Source organism: Danio rerio, chromosome 20 (assembly GCF_049306965.1).
Source record: "Danio rerio strain Tuebingen ecotype United States chromosome 20, GRCz12tu, whole genome shotgun sequence".
NCBI lineage: Eukaryota > Metazoa > Chordata > Actinopteri > Cypriniformes > Danionidae > Danio > Danio rerio.
In genome coordinates this window covers 2410281-2430034 of record NC_133195.1, presented here as the reverse complement: position 1 = coordinate 2430034, position 19754 = coordinate 2410281, and the positions used below count along the sequence as shown (strand labels likewise).

Here is a 19754-nt window from a genome sequence, read left to right as displayed (position 1 = left end):
AGGACGTTGGTTCACAATGAGTCTCTGTGGTTCTCCTGTAGCACTACCGATCCTGCAATAAAGCCTCTTCAAACATCCTCTCCTTCTCCATTCAGCTCCTAGTCTTTAATCGCTGTCAGTCTTCCTCTGATCCGTTTGTTTCTCTCAGTTTCTGTCTTTCATTCAGTCCTGGTTTTTCCTCTGCTCTTATTCTTTCATTTGCTCATAGTAGTCATCCGCTTCATTCATCTAAACCGAAACCACTTAAGGGTTCCCACGCGTTGCAGGATTTATAGATTATGACAGGATTTTAAAACGTCTATTACTTTTTAGATATTTGATATATGTTCACTACCTGAAACAAGTCTTCTCGGCTATCTAAGATTTAGGAACAGCAAATAATAACTTGACTTCTAGTTGATCATTTGGTATCAAAAGTGGCTTATATGAAAGGCAAAGGCCTCTAGATGATGCTTATTGGACCACAATTTATTCTGATCATGCCTTGATTATTAATGATTTCATTAGGACAGTAAGCTCTGACTCTGCTTAGACTAAAGTCTCATCACTGAACAGAAATAATGTCCAGTAAAGAATATAAAGTCCTGCTGCAGTGGAGACAGAATGAATATTGTGTCTGACTCCATCATGAGCTTGGAGGACTGCATCCATACATCTCTGCACTGACTCACATCACTGATTAATAAAGTCATCTGGAATGAAGAAGAAAGTGTTCAGCAGGACTCCCAGAGCTCATCAAGACTCATCTTCAACACCTCCTCCTTCATCTTACCCCAGACATGCTCAATAATGTTCATGTCTGGTGACTGGGCTGGCCAATCCTAGAGCAGCTTGACCTTCTCTGCTTTCAGGAGCTTTGATGTGGAGGCTGAAGTATGAGCAGGAGCGCTATCCTGCTGGAGAATTGTCCCTCTCCTGTGGTTTGTAATGTAATGAGCAGCACAAATGTCTTGATCCCTCAGGCTGTTGATGTTGATCCACTCTGCAGATCTCTCGCACGCCCCCATACTGAATGACCCCAAACCATGATTTCTCCTTCACTTGACTGATTTCAGTGAGAATCTTGGGTCCATGGTGGTTCCAGTAGGTCTTCTACAGTATTAGTGATGATTGGGATACAGATCAACAGAGGATTGATGGGGAAAATTCACCTTCTGCCACTTTTCTAAATGATCAACTTGAAGTCAAGATATTATTTGTTGATCTTACAGCTGGGATCCATGACAAGACTTTTGTCAGGTAGTGTAGAACAGTGTTTCTCAACTGGTGGGGGAACATTTTCAGTGGGTCGCGGAGTGTGTGGTCAAAAAAACATCAAAAGTTTAATTTTTAAGTTATTTTGACTCTTATTTTGAAATGCATGCACGACAACCGTACCGTTTGACATGTGAAATTTCATTTAAATATAGCAACAAATATGTCGAAGCGCAAGTACGCCCCTGAATATGTAAAGTATGGATTTATATTGACAACAAAAAAAAAGATTTTAAGCCTCAGTGTGTCATAAGTAGAGCACGAAAGAGAGCACGAAACCTTCTAAATTACAACGACATTTAGAAACCAGACAACATGTTTTACTAACAATTCAATTTAGTTCATGGTAACTGAACCTTTCCTTACCCTAACCACTGTTTACAGTATTTGTTGTTTTTACTCTGTAATATTTCTATAATTTGATACATTTTGTTAAATGACAGCAATAAAATATAGTTTATTTGTAAGTCTTGGTGATTTTCTTATGATTTATCAGTCACTACTTGTGTATATTAAAAAATAAATACAAAGTAATTATAATTCCTAAAATTGTATTATAATTCCTAAAAATTTGGGTCGCCGCTTGATGACGATGTACAAATGTGGGTCCCATGGCCAAACCAGTTGAGAACCCCTGGTGTAGAAGTTATTATAAATCAAAGTTATGTATGGAGCAAAATTATTAGCCCTTCTGTGACGTATTTAATAGTTTTCGTATATTTGTGATGTTTTTTACAGTGATTTTTAACAGATTCAGGAATTCTTCACAGTATTTCCTATAATATTTTTTCTTCTGCAGAAGGATTTTTTCAAAATTTATTAAAATTATTATAAGTCAATATTATTAAATATAAGTAATATTTATTTTGGATTGTCTCCAGAACAAACCACTGTAACACAATCACTTGCCTAATTACCCTAACTTTACCCTAATTAACCTAGTTAAACTTTTAAATGTCACTTTAAGCTGAATACTAGGTTCTAAAAAAATATCTAGTCAAAAAGTATGTGCTGTCATCATGGCAAAGGTAAAACAAACCTGTTATTAGAAATGAAATAATTCTGACCTCAACTGTAGATTTTTAGTGCTGGGCAAAAATGTATCTCGATTAATCGCTAATTAAAATGTAGTTTTGACTTAATTTAAGTGTGTGTACTGTGTATGTTTATTATACACACATGCATGCATGCATATATTGTTATTGACTGGTCTGTGGTGACAGTACATCGGTCAGGACATGCAAATACAATCATCGACTTCTTTACATCACCGCTCAATCTGCTGTTAACCTAGGGTGATAGCGGAGTGTTATTTGAGTGTGTGTGTGGAGCTGACCAGTCGAGTTCACTGCAGGACAGATGGAGGCACCGCTGCATCAAGTCCTCTTACAGATCTTAATGATTATGGATGCACAATATATACTGCATGTGACGCGGTGGCGCAGTAGGTAGTGCTGTCACCTCACAGCAAGAAGGTCGCTGGTTCGATCCAAAAGCAGTGGACCAATCAGAAGAGTTCGGAAGTGGGACAATCGTTCAAGCTTGTTTATAGTAGAAAGTAGGCATGCAGCGATTAACCGATTTCACTATTAACCGCGCTTTAATTCGTCACGGTTAATTAATCGTGAAGGCTTCTCAACACCGTGATTTTGCATGGAACAAAACTGCTGCAACTTAAAGTGATGCCAACTGAGTGCTTGTTTGAAGTTCAGAGCTTGTCCTGTACACCATGCACACTGGATTAGCTATGGCTTAATTAACTATTAAGTAAGGGCCAGTCACATATCGCGTCTTTTGCACGCGCAAGTTCGTTATTTCCAATGGAGGCGCATGGCTTGCATATATGGAGCGAGGGACTTGTGCTTTCCAGACGCACCTACTAGTTAAAAGAATGCCGCGAGCGCGCTACACTGAAAAACACACTACAATATGAAAAATACAAAATGAAAAATACCAAACAATTTTGTTATTTAGTTGATCTAAAGGTTCAGCAGCCTTTGAATACATTTGTTCACTGTAAAAGGGAAATACTTAGCTATTATGTAAGATATGTAATTAGCTAATATGTAAGATATCTTAGATTTACATTAGACAAATACTACTTTATTTATTTATTTATTTATTTATTTATTTTATTTATTTATTTTAATTTATTTAAAAAAATAATTTTAAATGTATTTATTAATTTATTTTAAATTCATTTATTAAAAATATTTATTTATTTATTTATTTTAATATATTAAAAAATCATTTAAAATGTATTTATTAATTTATTTTTAAATTCATTTATTAAAAAATATGTATATACTTTCAATTATTTTAAATTTATTTACATTTAATTAATTAATAAATTTTAATTTATTAAAATCTATATTAATGAATTTTTATTGTATTTATTTATTTATTGTAATTAATTTTATTTTAAATTAATATATATATATATATATATATATATATATATATATATATATATATATATATATAAAATATATATATATATATATATATATATATATATATATATATATATATATATATATATATATATATATTAATGTATTTATTTAAATTTAATTTAATTTTTTATTTATTGGCATTTATTTTCAGTGTGATATCATTACTTATATTTAAATGAAATTTTTTTTTTCATTTATTTAGAAGTCCAACGAGAAATAAACTATTGTTTGTTTTTTAATATTATTTTGTGTCATTATTTGGTTACTGAGCAGCAATAAACAACGCTTTAAAAAATCAGGAGTTTTCATGTGATTTCCTAAACCAGCCGTGTTTTAAAGTTAATGAATGCACAATAATCGTGATAACTGTGATTATTCCTCAGACTATAATCGCACAACCAAAATCTGTAACCGCTGCATCCCTAGTAGAAAGTTGCCATGACAACTGTTTTAATTACAGTTTATTATTTAGTGCTTACTGTGGTTTTGTCCAGATATCCTACTGCATCTTTAAGTGCTTATCGTAACAGGTTGTTTTCCTGTTTCTAATGGGTCCGTTATTGTCGCTGTTACATCACATTCATAATATCACATCACATGGACCTCATGCTATGTTTCGCTTTGTTAAGCCCATTCCTGAGTGCCGCGTTGTTAGAAGCAAACATGCATGTGGTGTGAATGAGCCCTAAGAGCTCCATCTGTGCTGATGCTGCAGGTGTCTGTGACCAAAACCAAAACACACACACCCGTATCAGCTCTCACGGTGTCTGCTTATGACATGACACACTAAACACCATAAGCTGCTGTTATGGATGCAATTACACAAACTAATCCACGCATTCACTAACAGCAGATTTAGCGATGAGTGATCAGACGTTATACTCGGTAAACTCCACCGACGCCGCTAATGGATCTGCGTTTCACAGGGTCAACAGTGGAAACGCTGCATTAGTGAAACATACATTAGGAGAGCGGCGAGTGTAAACAAGCTCGACCGTTACAACACAGCTCTAATGGAGAGTACAGCTTCAGAAGAGATACAGCTACGGCCAGACGTTAACCAGAAATATTTATGTTATGTTTTAAATTACCCATTAAATTTTATTTTTTAACCCTCATAGGAGTTTAAAATATTAATTATAACGAGAATTATTTATATTATTTATTAAATTGTATTTTATTAACGTCTACTCCAACCTTGTAATGTAAGAGCAGTAATTATGATGATAATTACTTCTATTTTTCATTAAATTGTTTATTAAATTGTATTTTATCAATATTTAGTCCAACCACTACCCTTACAGTAGTGTAAAAACAGTAATGATAACATGACTTACTTAAACTTACCGGCCACTTTATTAGGTACACCTTATTAGCACCAGGTTGGGCGCCCTTTTGCCTTAACATCCTAAATGTGCTCTATTGGATTGAGCTCTGGTGACTGTGGAGGCCATTTGAGTACAGTGAACTCATTGTCATGTTCAGGAAACCAGTCTGAGACGATTCACGCTTTATGGCGCATTATCCTGCTGGAAGTAGCCATCAGAAGATTGGCACACTGTGGTCATAAAGGGATGGACATGGTCATCAACAATACTCAGGTAGGCTGTGGAGTTGACACGATTCATTAGTACCAATTGGTACTAATGAGCCCAAAATGTGGCAAGAAAGTATCCCCCACACCATTACACCACCACCAGCCTGAACCGCTGATACAAGGCAGGATGGATTCATGCTTTCATGTTGTTGATGCCAATTTCTAACCCGACCATCCGAATGTGTCAGCAGAAATGGAGACTCATCAGAGCAGGCAGCGTTTCTCCAATCTTCTATTGTCCAGTCTCTTAAATCCCCTTTCTTCCCCATTCTGATGCTCGGTTTGAACTGCAGCAGATCGACTTGAACATGTCTACATGCCTACATGCATTGAGTTGCTGCCATTTGATTGGCCGATGAGAAATTTGCATTAATGAGCAGACGGGTGTACCAGTGAGTGTATATCATTCATTAAATTACCCATTAAGTTGTATTGTATTAATGTATACCCCTACCCAACCCTAAACCTGCCCTCACAGTAATGTAAGAATATTAATATTTGTTCAACAGTGTCACAGAAATGTGAGTATCTGCAGCTGTATCCCTTCTAGACTTCAGGTGCTCCTGGGACAGAGGGTGGAGACGTATTGCCATGATGATGACACAACGGCTCTGAACACAACAAACAGAGACATTTAGATGCACCGCTGAGTTAATGGAGTTTGGAGCATTTCCAGCACACTGTAGAACATCTGAAATGTTGTTTTGCTCATTTCTTAAAGGCCTCAGCTGTCAGTCCATCATCCCAGTGCTTCAGTATTATTAATATTCTAGTATTATAGTCTTGAGCATCAGTCTGCGCTCCCAAAGAGCGTCTCACACCTCCAAAAGGACCACTTTCCATCTTCTGAGGCGCAACTCATTTATTAGAGAAGAAAAAACACCACAGCGGCTTCCCCAAACGCACTAAGCTACATTTCTCTGACTGATATTTGTGCAGGTTTATCTGGAAGTGATGATTTTATTCTGTTTTGTTTCTCATTTGATTGAAACGCTGCTTTACTCTAGTTTTGCACATAATTCTTTCGTCTTTCATCATAAATCTGATTCGCATCTTTGAACGGACGCAGAGCTATAGCTTGAATGAGCCTGCTGATATTATATTACTGGTTTCCAGGTTTTATTTGTTTGGCGTGTGTGAGTGCATCATGGGCTGAGAGATGTTTATTGTCCTCTGATCCTCCTCAGTGACTAATGCTGGAAGATCCTGATGTCTGCAGAGGAAACAGGCCTCTCATTCCTCAAGAGTCACACACACACACACACACACACACACACACTAGCAAGACCAGCGTCTGCCAGTGTCTAGAGCGCATGGGACGATTCAAATAGGTCTATTATGACCTAAATGTGTGTGTGTGTGTGTGTGTGTGTGTGTGTGTGTCGCTTCATGCCGACTCTAAGGCCCCATTCACACTCACTCCACTGCCATTTACACAGAGTTCAAGAATCACCCCAAAAGTCACCATCACATTGTTCCTGTCGTCTTTCCCCTACGGACTGTTGTTTTGGAGCCTGCTGACTTCTTTCTTCTGAGTTTTATGGACAGAAGTGGACGTTGAGACATTTTCCAAATGTGATCTTTTATGTTTGCATGGAAGAAAGTCAGGCTTGGAGCGACACGAGGGCGAAGAAATGATGACAGAATCATTGTTTTTGCATGGATGACCTCTGATATTCTCTCAAACTCTATTTTGAAACATTTTGAAGACATTAAAGTCCACATGAACCGGAAGCGGCGACGTAGTGGCGCAGTAGGTAGTGCTGTCGCCTCACAGCAAGAAGGTCGCTGGTTCGAGCCTCGGCTCAGTTGGTGTTTCTTTGTGGAGTTTGCATGTTCTCCCTGCGTTCGTGTGGGTTTCCTCCGGGTGCTCCGGTTTCCCCCACAATCCAGAGACATGTAGTACAGGTGAATTGGGTAGGCTAAATTGTCCACAGTGTATGAGTGTGTGTGGATGTTTCCCAGAAATGGGTTGTGGCCGGAAGGGCATCCTCTGTGCATAAAAATGTGCTGGATAAGTTGGCGGTTCATTCCGCTGTGGCGACCCCAGATTAATAAAGGGACTAAGCCGACAAGAAAATGAATGAATGAACCGGAAGCTGCCGTATAGGTTGTTTTCACATGACGTCATTACTGACGCGCAAATCTCAGATGGAAGGCAGGAAGTGATGCTTCTACTTGGGAATCGCTATCAGAACATCAAAATATTTCTGTTTTGAGTTGTTTATAATTGTTTAAATCAGCCAAAACAAGTAATGCCGAACAGCTTTTATAGAACTCCAAAAGTTTTTGCACTAAAAGGGGAGAACGTTCTAGAAACTGGCTGAATAATGGAAGAGTAGGCGGTATGTTTTGAACAGCAGAACAATTAGGGATGCAACCATTCTAGATTTTGGTTGTACGGTTATATAGTCTGAAGAATAATCCTGTTTTCATGGTGATCATCTCTAATGTAAATTTAAGCGTCTAACATATCTTTTGTTTACATTGCACTGAAAGCCAAGCACAACTGTCAGTGCTACGGCGTGAGATGTTTTCTATATGGTGCATCTGAAAGGCGCGAGCGCATCGCTCTGCTTGCGCACACGTATTGTCATATATTCTAATATTGGAAATAACGAAACTGAAGATGCGATATGTGAACGGCCTGCTGCTATAGTTAATCCTGTGTGTGTGTGTGTGTGTTAGCCTTGGTGTAGCTATAAGCTTGGAGCTTTAAACTAGCGCACTGGTGGCATAACTTTGTTTAGTTGCAGCTGTTTCGTTCCCTGCAACAGAAACGCGGCGTTGAGAAGCCTTTAAGCCTCAGTATCCAAATGTTTTGGGCTGCTTGTGCCATTCACTCGCTTAATGTCGGGTGACTCACTGTGTGAATGAATATCTGTCTTCTGTGTGTGTCTCCAGAAACGGGCGAAAGGCCAGTACCTGTTTTTTGAAGTGTGTGAGCACCTGAATCTGGTGGAGAAGGATTACTTCGCACTGAGTTTTAAAGACAACGCTGAGCAGAGGGTGAGTGTCCATCTGTGTCTGATTAATGTGTTCATCATTTTCATCACATTGTAAATCGCTTTCATAGAAACATCTGCTAGATAAAGAAATGTCAAGAACAAAAACTGTCTGTTTTTTTTTTTATTGGAAGAATTTTTGTTTTATTATTTTATGCAAATTTACTACCACAAAAATGGTGGTTATCAAATGAGTTAAAAACACTTGACAAGCAAATACAATGCTGCAAGTTTTACAGTTTAAATTTCAGCTCATTTGAAAGCTTGTGTTAACTTGGAGAGCAGCTCTTTCATTACTTGGGGGAAGAAATGGCTGAGTGCTAACTTTTTAGAGTTTAGTGTTGTTACAAAAATTGTAAAAGTAATGTTAAAGGGTGTAAACAGATTTGCCATACCAAGCAACATGTGTACAGTGCAGTGCAAAAATACTTAATGATATAAGCTATAATGTCACATAAGGTCATAAAACATATCGTTTATTTACAGAAAATACATTTGAAATTGGATTACAAATTTCATACCTGAACATTTTAAAATAAGTTTAAAACATATTCAACAAAAGTATTTAATGTATAATATAATATAAAATAATAGTCTTAAAAAATTAATATACTGTATATAAATACAAATCCCAAAATTTATATAATCATTCAAAACATGTTCAGCAAAATGATTTGAAGTTAATAAATGCATAATATAACCTAACTTACTGTAACGTAACTTAAGATAGCGTGACACAACATAACCAAACTTAAACAACCTTAATGTAATGTAGCGTAACTTTACGCAACACAACTTAACTTAGCTCAACTTAACTTAGCGCAGCTTAACCTAATGCAAATTAACGCAACTTAACTTGTTGCAACTTAACCTAATGCAACTGAACTTAACGCAACTTAGCACAACTTAACTTAGGGTAACATAACGCAACTTAACTTAGCTTAACTTAACGCAGCTTAACTTAGTGCAACTTAACGCAACTTAACTTGTCGCAACTTAACCTAATGCAACTGAACTTAACGCAACTTAGCGCAACTTAACTTAGGGTAACGCAACTTAGCGCAACTTAACTTAGGGTAACATAACTTAACGCAACTTAGCGCAACTTAACTTAGGGTAACATAACGCAACTTAACTTAGCTTAACTTAACACAGCTTAACTTAGTGCAACTTAACTTAGCGCAACTTAACTTAGGGTAACGCAACTTAGTGCAACTTAACTTAGGGTAACATAACTTAACGCAACTTAGCGCAACTTAACTTAGGGTAACATAACGCAACTTAACTTAGCTTAACTTAACACAGCTTAACTTAGTGCAACTTAACTTAGCGCAACTTAACTTAGCGCAACTTAACCTAACGCATCTTAACCTAACGCATCTTAACTTAATGCAACTCAACTTAGCGCAACTTAACCAAACGCAACTTAACCAAACGCAACTTAACTTAGCGCAACTTAACCAAACGCAACTTAACCAAACGCAACTTAACTTAGCGCAACTTAACCTAACGCATCTTAACTTAATGCAACTTAACTTAGCGCAACTTAACCAAACGCAACTTAACCAAACGCAACTTAACCTAATGCAACTTAACTTAATGCAACTCAACTTAGCGCAACTTAACCAAATGTAACGTAACTTAGCACAACTTAACCTAACGCAACTTAACTTAATGCAATTTAACGTAATGCAACTTAATGCATTTTAATGCAACTTAACACAACGCAAATTAATGAAACTTTATATTTAAATATATATATTTAAATATAAATATACAAATATGCCAAAATTTAAATACACATTCAAAACATGTTTAGCAAAATGACTTAAAGTAAAAAAATCTATAATATAATATAAATATAATATAATATAATATAATATAATATAATATAATATAATATAATATAATATAATGTATGTGATGTATGATAAAATCTCCTAAAGTAAAGCAGTGTATATAGTATAGTGTATTTTACATTGTTCTGCAGTTGAAAGTAATATTGAAAGTAATGTGATCTCTGGATATGGTTTGTTTTGTTCGATGCAGCTGCGGTACAGACTCTGTTTGTGTGTGTTTGTGTTGCAGTGCTGGCTGGACCCGACCAAGGAGATCAAGCGTCAGATCCGCAGTACGTTCTGTTTTTCTCTCTCTCTCAATTCAATTCACTCTCTTTCTGATGAAGATGATGATGATGATGGTGCGGGTTTGGTCTGGGTGGGTTCGTGTCGTTTTCTCTGCATGACCGAGTCTCTGGCTCTGCGTCCGCACACACACACATCTGCGGCTTCAATAACTGCAATAATCAGAGCTGGAATGACGCACAGGGTGGAGAACGAGCAGATTCCTCATTCACATTCAGAAACACGGCCAAAACAACACTGATGGAGCACGTCTGTTTACATCACTGTCTTTAAACAGTCCCTTCACACATCCTCCGTCCAGCAGTGGCTTACAGCATGTAATGTTCGAAATATGTCGTTAAATGCTTTCCTTCATGCTGATGCTGATTTGAAGCTTTAATGAAGCATGAACAATTAGTCGAAATGATTTCACAGTAATTAACAACCATAAGCTCATTGTTAAATTAGGTGGAAACGGGCCATCATTCACAGGGTTCAGGTGATTTTGTTGATGTGTTTTTAGTTGTCGTTTTAATGATACCAGTGAATCTGCAGTCCAAGTGGGGATGGGAAGATCAGCCAAGAGCTGTGGGGGTGGAGAGGCCGGTGGCACCAGTGTTTAAATGATTCTTGAAATGTAAATAGAGTTTTTTAGATGTTAGTATCAGTATGGTGAGGATGTCTATAAGCTAGTGTGCTATAAAACTCATGTTTAGAAGATATAAAACTGATATAAACATTAGTTTCCAGTTAAGTTCGCCTAAATCAGGCCTGACCAACCCTGTTCCTGGAGATCGACCTTCCTGCAGATATGAGTTGCAACAAATCAAACTCACCTACGTGTAATTATCAAGTGCTGTTCAGGTCCTAATTAATTAGTTCAGGTGTGTTTGATCAGAGTCTGAGCTGAACTTTGCAGGAAGGTCGATCTCCAGGAACAGGGGTGAGCATCACTAGCCTAAATGGATCAGTGATTTTTGTTTTGTTGACGTCTACTCATATCTTAAGCTGCGTCCCAAATCGCATACTTATGCACTATTCTACGCCATTTTGTAGTATAAATAGTGCAAGTAGTGTGTTCACACTGAAAACTCTAATAATAATGAGCACTTTAATTACCCGGATGATGCACTCATTCAGCCGCTAAAATTAAGTGTGTAATGATGGACACTTCACGCACTCAACGACCGCAGGTTTGCTCACGTAGCTATCGGACGCACATGTTGAACAACTTTATTTATTTTGGATGGTGAAAGCAAAATTCTCCTACGAGAGTGATTATAGCGCCCCCGATGGTGAATGGGGTTATACTCATGGCAGGTATTATTTGATAGTTTGGTCGTTTATTTCACTGATTTAACAACCGTCAAACGTCATCAGGGAAACGGTTTGAATTTCCGCTTAGTAAAAAACATTAGTGCTCCATTTGGGACTCCACTACATACATGTACTATCCTGTTGAGTGTGTAAGTGCATAAGTACATAGTGCATGAGTGCATAGTGTGCCATTTGGGACGCTGCTTTAGTTTTTCATCAAATCTTCTGAGCAATCAAATGCTCTCTAATATCTGACATGCCTCGCCCTCTTCTTCTCATTAGCTGTTGATTTGATGTGCCTGAGCTTAGCCACTCTCACAGGCAGAGCTGTGAGAAAAACAAAACGCTATTGGCTGTTTTTTAAAATGGGGGAGGAGCTACTTGAGATAACGAAATATCGAATAAAAACGCTCATTTCAAAGCACTTTTTGCACCTTTAAGGTTCTGTTAATTTTCAATACTGCTGACACAATTGTACACATGTAAAATAAAGCTGAAAATTGTGAATGGAATGCATCGCCAATACAATATGATGCTCTGTGATAGCGGATTGTTAATGCGTGATTATCGGGTCACTTCCTGCTGTAGCAGTGTTTGAGCAGCAGTGTATCCGACACACACAGGTGAATCAGATGTATGTGTGTGTGAGTCAGCCTCTGTGTCTGGAGGACAGCTGAAAATAGAAAAACAGAACAGAAACGCTCCGGAGAGACGTCTGTCCTCCTTTCTCTCGCAGTGAAGGAGCTGCATCTGTGCTTTGGTAAAACTGCACTTACTCGGGGTCAGAGGTCAAGATGTGGCGATGCTATACAGTGTTTATGTGTGCTGTGAGTTCGCTTTGCTCTTTATTGTGATTCTTCATTCAGCTTCAGTGAAGTAGATCGAGAAGCAATTGAGGATGAAATTAAATCTTGAGTAAGTGTTTCAAAACAACACGCCGCGATATTGATGAAGGCCTTTAATGTAATTGTTAGTGTTTCTGATGTAACGATTCACTGTGTGCCAGAAAGTATTTTTTAAATCAGTAGGGGATTGTAAACGTCCAGAGACTTGAGCTTTAAAACATCTCGTATATCTCGTGATGTTTTTAAAACAATAAAAATCTCTTAATGAAAAAACACAGATATTGTCCTAGTTTGAAATTATATTAAAATGGATAATGATTGAAGCTAACTTATTTGTATTGTTCATATTTTATTTAATATGTCATTTATTTTAATAAACAAATAGTTTATTTATATTAGTTCCCCTACAGTTTACAGCAGGTAGAGTTTTATCCTGAAGAAAGTGATTGTAATTAAATGAGTGTGACTTCAAACCCAGGGTATGTAGCGTACATTTTTACTGCTATTACTAACTTTAAATTTAATTAAGTCGCTTTGATCCATCTTTGAAATGCCTCTCAGGCATTCGGTTTCAATTAGTAAACATCTAATTGTCCAAAACTTTTTTCCAAGTTTATTATTAAATTTCTTATTTGTATACGGCAATAAAATTTAAAAGCAACTGTCTCCTAACATTAGCTTCTATACGTTCGAATCTCATGAAAAACTGCATTTATTGAGGTTGCACAAGCTAACGCCTATGCGCGCATAAAGTGAATGAGGCTGTAGAATACACAAGACGTGTCACTCGTATAGTTTTCAATTGGGAAAAATGTAACGGTCAATATGGTGAATGAAGACCCGCCTACTTGTACAGGAGCCAATCATTGATCGCTATAAACCAATACAAGCCATTGATATATATAAGCCAAATCGATATTTCTCTGGGGGAGAAGCTCAAACCAGACTTGTGCTTTTTGTGAATGATCAGTGATTGGCTGCTTTACTAGTAGGCGGGGCTTCATTCGCCATATTGACTCTTAAAAGTTTCCCTGTTCAAAAATATACGAGTGACACATCTTGTGTATTCTAGAGTCTTTGCTATATTTAATAATAATAATTAATAATAATAATTAATATTTAAACAAAAAATAATATTTCAATTCTAGGAAAGCTGAAGAAAAAAGTCTAGAGGTGTTTAGATCTTTTTAACGTGGAGAGGTGAGAAAGGGGATGTTTTCTTCTGTCAGATGTGGAAAGCAGACTCGTGTCATTAGTGAAGCTCTTCTGGTGTAATGGGGTTTCAGGATGTGGGTCTTCTGTCAGTCGCGGGGCTGGTTTCAGATGTTGATTTGTGCAGGATGAACTGATGGCTTGACTAATGGACCGAACAGACATCAGGCTCCATCCTAATAACCACCGCCTGCCTCGACCCCCAATCCCTGCTCCACCCTCTCGCTGTCCGTGTCTTATTGAAAACTGTGCAGAAGTGAAAAACGAACACATTTAGAGACAGCGGCGACACTACATCAGGGCTGAGTGGTCGGGATTGTGAACAGCGCCCTCGATAGACAGACTAGATCAGGATTTTCTGGGAGCTTTTTCTGATTCTTTGCAGCTAAAGGGATAGTTCACACCTGGATCATATTACTGTCTTATTCAGATTAGGGCAAATCATTAGGTTACTGATAACCATGTAAACATAGTCACAAGCCCCAACCCTTGATAAAAAGGAGTTCAGTATTTTGATGTCAGCCTTTCCACAGGTTAGCAGTAAGCTAATGTAATTCCATAATGCAAATAAGTTCATGCTAACCAACAAATGATCAAAGGAAATATATTAATGTCATTCAAATATATATATAAAATATGAACTGATGTTTACTTTAATTATATTGTTCTATTAAAATTTAAGTTTTTTTTTTTTTTTTTTTTTTTTTTAAAGATTTTGTCAAATAAAAGATTTCTCTAGAGTCAACCACCATAATTTTGTGGCTCAAAAGTATCGGTTCAGGCACCGTTTTGGCACTGGTACCGTTTTAAAAGTATCAATGTAGCACCAGTATCGGAATAACCCCAAATGATACCCAACCCCAACAATGACTTATATAAACATTCATGAGCATCCAAAGTGCTGGATCTGTTTATGTAAAGTAATGTGTATTTATATAGCGCATTTATTGTGTATGGCCATACAGCCAAAGCACTTCACAATCATGAGGGCGGGGGTCTCTCCACACCACCACCAGTGTGCAGCATCCACTTGGATGATGCGACGGCAGCCACAGGACAACGGCGCCAGTGCGCTCAACACACACCAGCTATTGGTGGAGTGGAGAGACAGTGATCGAGCCAATTCGGTGGAAGGGGATGATTGGGAGGCCATGATAGTAAGGGCCGATAGAGGGACTTTGGCCAGGACACCGGGGTTACACCCCTACTCTTTCACGAGAAGTGCCATGGGATTTTTAATGACCACAGAGAGTCAGGACCTCGGTTTAACGTCTCATCCGAAAGACGGCGCCCACTGACAGTGTAGCGTCCCCTTTGCTATACTGGGGCATTAGGACTCACACAGACCACAGGATGAGCGCCCCCTGCTGGCCTCACTAACACCACTTCCAACAGCAATCTAGTGTTCCCTAGTGGTCTCCCATCCAGGTACTGACCAGGCTCAGCCCTGCTTAGCTTCAGTGAGTAACCGGTCTTGGGCTGCAGGGTGATATGGCTTTAGCAAAGATTTGACTGCGTCACTGCATGTCAGACCACTTAAAATTCTACAAAACGATATTACTAAAGCAATCTCCACTGTACGGAGAGAGTGCTTCTCTTCCTGTTAATCTGAATGTTTGCATCAGTGATGATGGAAGCGTGAGTGCAGGCTGTCAGGGGGAGAGAAAGGGGGCACAAACACGCTTCGTCACTGTTCAAGGCAAGTGTGCTTAGTGTAAGTACACCCTAAAAGGATTATAAATGCAGAGTTTTAGATGAAGCACAAATAAACCGTGACAGGAGTCTCCATGGACTGACACATTTTCACACACTGACACTGAACCACACATTTAAGCTTTTTTCCCCACAGATAACATGAGTCCTGTTTTGAATCTGCCGCTGTGCTGACACACAGGTGTTTGTAGCTCCGCCTTCTTTTAAAAAGAGCACAATCTCATTTGAGTTTACTCTGATTGGTTTCTGTTTTCTTTCTCTCTCTGTGTTTTCCCCATTAGACTCTCAGTGGCAGTTTGCGTTCAGTGTCAAGTTTTACCCTCCTGACCCGTCCCAGCTGACCGAGGACTTGACCAGGTACATGCTTCCACTGGAAAAAAAAAAGTTTTTGGTCTCTTTTCTAGAACAAAATCTAAAAATCTAAGTAAAAAAATAAAAAAGTATTTGTTTTCAGAAATAATAAGCCGAAGCAAGGTGACTTCAATCAAATGTCCTCCAGTATCTGACATGCCCCGCCCCCTTCTTTTCATTGGCTGTTTATCTCAACCACTCTCACTGGCAGAGCTGTGACAAAAAGGCTAATGGCTGTTTTCAAAAAGAGGAGGAGCTACTGTATTTCCCGCCTTCTCTTCTAGTTTTAATTGAGATTATGTCAAGCATCCAATAAAAATGCACATTTCAAAGCAGTTCACAGAATCTTTAAGGAAAAACCCTGTAAATTTGTACTTATTTCTGAAAGCCAGACAGCTTTTTTTGCTGGTGTAGAAACTGCTTCTTGATTTAATAATCTTTAAATATTTGGACTTGAAACGAGACGTTGTGTATGGCTGTTATTGATATGTTGTTTGTTTTGGGAAGTTTATGTGTGTGTGTGTGTGTGTGGTTTTGTCCCGCAGGTATCTGTTATGTCTTCAGCTGCGGCAGGACATCGCGTCGGGACGGCTGCCGTGTTCATTCGTCACACACGCTTTGTTGGGCTCCTACGCCCTGCAGGCCGAGCTGGGCGACCAGGACCCGGACGAGCACCGCCTCGACTACATCTCAGACTTCCAGTTCGCCCCAAACCAGACCAAGGAGCTGGAGGAGAAAGTGATGGAGCTGCACAAGTCCCACAGGTCTGACGGCACAGCTTCAGATACTGAGGCTCACCAAAGCCTTAAAGGCACAGTTCACTCACAAATTTCCACATCATTTCCATCAACTTTCATGAGTTTCTTTCTTCTGTTGAACACAAAGGAAGATACTCTGAAGGATGCTGGAAAAAAGCAGAGGAACACTAGAATGTCAAGGGATGTTGTTTTTCGGCATTCTTCAAAATTTCTTCCTTTGTGTTCAGCAGAAGACAATCAAATAGGTTTGGAGCAAGTGGAAGATGAATAAGAGCTGTCCCTTTAACCGCAGTTTTAGTGTTCTAGTTTCCTCCTGAATGGACAAACAGCTCATCATTTAACTCAGAAACTGTCTTGCATTCAATTAAAAATGGACAGCCATTTATTTTGGTCACTATAATAACCTATTTCTGTATTTTTGGATCATTAAAGATGTGGTTCACCAAATAATTGAGTTTTTTTTCTTCTGTTAAACATAAATGGAGATGTTCTGAAGAAAAAGCAGCCACTGGCATCCATAGTAGGAGCAAAAAATCCAGCGGATGTTAATGTCAAAAATGCTGTTTTTTCCAACATTCTTCAGAATGTCTTCATTAGAGTTCAGCAGAAGAAAGAAACGCTGGAATTAGTGGAGGATGAGGAAAAGATGTACAGAAACCATTCCTGTTTATGTAAAACCGATTCTAAAAAAAAAACTACACTCACCGGCCACTTTATTAGGTACATCTACTGCTCGTTAATGCAAATTTCTAATCAGCCAATCACAAGGCAGCAACTCTGTGCATTTAGACGTGTAGACATGGTCAAGAAGATCTGCTGCAGAATGGGGAAGAAAGGGGATTTAATTGACTTAGAACGTGGCATGGTTGTTGGTGCCAGACGGGCGGGTCTGAGTATTTCAGAAACTGCTGATCTACTGGGATTTTCACTCACAACCATCTTTAGGGTTTACAGAGAATGGTCTGACAAAGCGGAAATATCCAGTGAGCGGCAGTTCTGTGGGGGCAAATGCCTTGTTGATGCCTGAGGTCAGAGGAGAATGGCCAGACTGGTTCCAGCTGATAGAAAGGCAACAGTAACTCAAATAAGCACTCGTTACAACTGAGCTCTGCAGAAGAGCATCTCTGAACACACAACACGTCCTTGAGGCGGATGGACTACAGCAGCAGAAGACCACACCGGGTGCCGCTCCTGTCAGCTAAGAACAGGAAACTGAGGCTACAATTCACACAGGCTCACCAAAACTGGACAATAGAAGATTGGAGAAACGTTGCCTGCTCTGATGAGTCTCCATTTCTGCTGACACATTCAGATGGTCGGTTCAGAAATTGGCATCAACAACATGAAAGCATCGATCCATCCTGCCTTGTATCAACAGTTCAGGCTGGTGGTGGTGGTGTAATGGTGTGGGGGAGATTTTCTTGGCACACTTAGTGCCCATTTGTACCAATTGAGTATCATGTCAACGCCACAGCCTACCTGAGTATTGCTGCTGACCATGTCCATCCCTTTATGAGCACAATGTCTCCATTGTCTGATGGCTACTTCCTGCAGGATAACGCACCATGTCATAAAGCGCGAATCATCTCAGACTGGTTTCTTGAACATGACAATGAGTTCACTGTACTCAAATGGCCTCCACAGTCACCAGATCTCAATCCAATAGAGCACCTTAGGGATGTGGGGGAACAGGAGATTGGCATCATGGATGTGCAGATTTGTCTGTATAGTTAATAAACATTTTTCAGTGGTGACAAACTCTTAAGACACATTTAATTTTGACTTTACACAAACGTTATTTAAGTGGTCTTAAAAATGCATTGATTTAATTAAGTGCACTGTTGGCAAGCTTCAGAGCCAAGCTTATGCTGACTGATTGCTTATGATTTCCTGCTGATGTCTTATGGTGAGGTTTACTTTAGGGTGCTTGTATTTTAATGTGTTGTAGATGATTATAAGAGTGCGGAGCCAATACTACTTTAAAGGGCACCAATGATGAAAATCAACTTTTGTAGTCTGTTTGGACAGAACTGTGTGTAGGTATAATGTGTCTACTGTCATATTGGACTCATATAAAGACAAAAAGTCTCTTTTTTTCTAATTTTCCTGACATTAAAATAGGAACCAAATCCAAATGGTTTTGAGGCCCACCGCAACATGACATGCTGTAGAAGTGCGGTTTCCCCTCTCACCGAATTGATAGACAGCCTCATATTCACATATTTCCATTGTAACACATGTCCACAGAACAGGATTTGCAAAGAAACTGGGATTAAAAGATCTGTTCAGCTCTCTGTGATCAGCTGCAGCTCAAGAATGAGTTTTGCAAGTTTAAAACATTTCTGAAAAAGATCAAGGTTTTAAATTAAGACCGTAGAATTGATGTTATTCATAACCACTGGAATGACCATGCATTAGTGTGTGACTTATCATTGCAGAAAGGCTTGAATAAACTCCACTACACACACTTCAAATATTCTTACTTGGTATTTTGAGTCATAAACTGGATCTCTGCTCATGCGTGTCTGCCTGTCACTGACTGCTGTTTATCTGACAGGAACAGTGGGTGGAAACAGAACCAGCTCATTTGCATTTTAAGGCACCGGCTACAAAAATGGCGGCATTTTCCTCTGAGTCCAAAATGGGAATATTCTGCATTTTCTAATAAATGATCTGATGGGTACTTTGAGCTGAAACTTTACAGACACATTCTGGAGACACCAAAGACTTATCTTACGTCATGTAAAAAGGGTCAAATAAGAGCCCTTTAAAAGTGCATTTGCTCTTCTAAATGAAACAAACAGATATTAATAATAATCTTTTACAAATGAGGATCACTACACAATCCTTCTAATAATCAAAATAACAAAAAACTGATGTAAAATAACTAATTAAGATATGCAGTAAACCAATAATAACGTCTGTCTCTCTTTTAGGGGAATGACTCCAGCCCAAGCAGACGCCCAGTTTTTGGAAAATGCCAAGAAGCTGTCCATGTATGGTGTAGACCTGCATCACGCCAAGGTACGCCATCTCCAGTAGTCATGGCATATTCAGATTATATTCAAGAATGTAATTAAGTCATTAATTAAATTACCATGTAATAAAAAAAACACATGCATT

At 38.5% G+C, this 19754-nt stretch overlaps 1 protein-coding gene across 50 annotated transcripts in view; it reads left to right on the top strand.

Annotated features, from left to right (window-relative positions):
* wu:fi46h04 overlaps positions 1-19754 on the top strand; it is a 132646-nt gene that overhangs the window by 64418 nt on the left and 48474 nt on the right. For all 50 annotated transcript variants that reach the window (XM_073934021.1, XM_073934019.1, XM_073934008.1 and 47 more), the window contains exons 5-9: positions 8212-8316; positions 10401-10443; positions 15804-15879; positions 16419-16637; positions 19568-19655. In XM_073934021.1, the coding sequence (XP_073790122.1) occupies positions 8212-8316; positions 10401-10443; positions 15804-15879; positions 16419-16637; positions 19568-19655 (531 nt within the window). The remainder of the gene's footprint in view (positions 1-8211; positions 8317-10400; positions 10444-15803; positions 15880-16418; positions 16638-19567; positions 19656-19754) is intronic.